Source organism: Ovis canadensis, chromosome 22, assembly GCF_042477335.2.
Source record: "Ovis canadensis isolate MfBH-ARS-UI-01 breed Bighorn chromosome 22, ARS-UI_OviCan_v2, whole genome shotgun sequence".
NCBI lineage: Eukaryota > Metazoa > Chordata > Mammalia > Artiodactyla > Bovidae > Ovis > Ovis canadensis.
In genome coordinates this window covers 23,643,174-23,645,690 of record NC_091266.1, presented here as the reverse complement: position 1 = coordinate 23,645,690, position 2,517 = coordinate 23,643,174, and the positions used below count along the sequence as shown (strand labels likewise).

Genomic DNA, 2,517 nt, shown 5'->3' with positions numbered 1-2,517 from the left:
ACAAAAGGTACGAGCCGCCATTTCACTTCAGGCAAATCTGCTTCAAAATAATGGCTAGGAAAATGAAGACTCAACCTTGATGGCAACAATTCAATAACCGGGAGTTGAGCAAGGTCACTGGGCTGCACCAGCATCCATCCTACAGCGTGATCTCACAGGTCTCATTCATTTGGCATCAGAGAAATGAAATCATTATCACCAAGGGCTGTCATCAGCATCTGCTGCTCTGAAGAGAAATGCCTCATCTTTGCCTAATGGTTTGCATTTGAGAAAGGTCTCAGCAACCCAGAGTTTAACAATCCATGTCATTCGCCCATAACTGTTTTTATTTATTTATTTTTTATTTTAAGATGCTTCTTTAATTTTCAGTAAATTAAACATTTACAATTTCAGTCAACTTTTACTATGAATGTTTACAACGCAGGGATTCTCAAACTTGTTAAACTTGGCAAGGATTGCTTTTCAGAAGAAAAGAAAAAAAAGTCAGTACATTTTATATCCCATAGTGTTGATTCTGGAGAAGGTACTGGCACACCACTCCAGTACTCTCGTCTGGAAAATCCCATGGATGGAGGAGCCTGGTGGGCTGCAGTCCACGGGGTCGCTAAGAGTCGGACATGACTGAGCGACTTCACTTTCACTTTTCACTTTCATGCATTGGAGAAGGAAATGGCAACCCACTCCAGTGTTCTTGCCTGGAGAATCTCAGGGGTGGGGGAGCCTGGTGGGCTGCTGTCTATGGGGTCGCACAGAGTCGGACATGACTGAAGTGACTTAGCAGCAGCAGCATTGATTCTGCGGAATATAGTGGCATTCATTTTAAATGTAACCTTCTGATCTTCTTCCATTGCGTGGCCTGAATAAAAAGTAGCTTCTACTTTGGCTTGCAGTAGGACCTTGGAATTCTTCATCCAGTCGGAACCTCTTCATTCTTCTCTCGTGCAGTTGTGGGACGAGCTGCGGCAGCAGATGCAGGACAGACGACATAACATTTGAATTGCCCAAATTTCGAGTCTTCGAATAATGAAATAAGAACCTTTCGGTGTTGTCTTTTTCATCTGTTTCCTGGGGCTCTGGTAGAGTCCGCATAATTGTGAGGCAAATCTCCTCCAATGCATTTATATTAGGCATTGGATGCCTAATATAAATAAGAAGATACACAGACTATGCTTCTGCGTTAACAATATTTGCACAGAAGAAATAACCATAAACTGTCAGGATCATAAGGATATATATTTCAATACCCTAAATAGAATTCTTCTTGTGGCCCATGAAAACTGTTGAAATTCTTCAGTTTCTCTCATGACAAAAAATTTGGCTCCTAAAAGTAAAACCTTCTTTCCAACCAGGAAAAAAAAAACAAAAAACAAGTTATATATTGTACATATGCACTGATTAAGGCTTCCACTGTGAGTCCAGATACAAAACTTCTCAGTATTTGCTAAAATTCTATGACTGAGAGTTATGAGGGACTGCAAAAAGAGGGGTTATTCTTCTCAGCTTGCTGCAAAGTCTGAATCTTCATAACTGGTTTTAAAAGTCAGCTCTTCTGTTTCCTTTATTGCCATATTTCTTACGCCAGAATGTTGGAAGTCATACACCTTGTGAGATTTTAGAGGATGTGTTATAGGAGATGGGAAAAGTTGTGTTCCTTGGATTCAGCGGTCAGAGAACCGGCTGAAATAAAAGCCAGCCACAGAGCAGGCTCCAGGGCTAGCTCTGGCATGAGCAAGTTGTCACTGCGGATGGTGTCTTCCAAACAGACAAACTTTCAAGCAAACACACGCCTTTCCCATGTTACGCGTTTCTTGGGAGGATCAAGTGACACTGTGGCTTTGATGGACGTCTGAAATGTTTATGGAAATGTAGGAGTGTAAGTACAGGAGTTAAACTGCCATGCTTCAAACCAGGACCCCACTATGTGCTGTCTGGGGGACCTGGGGCAAGTAGTTCAGCTTCTCATGTCCATAGTGGGGATGATAATTGCGATGAAAATAATAATGAACAGCTGTCTCCTAGAACTATTTGAAGATCAGTTGGGATTCTGCCTGTCAAGTAAGTAATACTTTCCTGACAGAGAAAGCAGCCAAAAAATGTGAATTTGTGCTCTTGTGGAAAAACAGAAATAAATTCAAGTCATTCTGTGAACTTCGTATGTTTCTTCTATGCTGTCTCCCTCATAGTGCATGCCTGCGTGCCAAATCTTTTCAGTTGTGTCCGACTCTGTGCGACCCGTGGATGTAGCCCGCCAGACTCCTTTGTCCGTGGGATTCCAAGCAAGAATGCTGGAGTGGGTTGCCATGCCGTCCTCCAGGGATGGAACCCATGACTCTTATTCTCCTGCATCGGCAGGCTGGTTCTTTACCACTAGTGCCACCTGGAAAGCTCCCTCCCTCATAATAGATGTTCAATAATTAAAGTTGGAAAAGTAGTGAGTGGGTCACTATATTTATCTTTGGGTTCAAATGAACACCAATGACAATATGTACTTTTTTAAAAATAGTAAGCCTTGGGATC

General features: G+C 42.2%; 1 protein-coding gene across 1 annotated transcript; it reads right to left on the bottom strand.

Moving 5' to 3' along the window:
* Positions 1-815: 815 nt before the first annotated feature.
* Positions 816-1,131, bottom strand: LOC138427916 (neuromedin-U-like). The gene is made up of 2 exons (XM_069568034.1): positions 986-1,131; positions 816-922 (listed from the first exon to the last, which is right to left on the bottom strand). Exons 1-2 carry the CDS (start codon positions 1,129-1,131, stop codon positions 820-822), a joined length of 249 nt encoding a protein of 82 aa, XP_069424135.1. The 3' UTR covers positions 816-819.
* Positions 1,132-2,517: the final 1,386 nt, after the last annotated feature.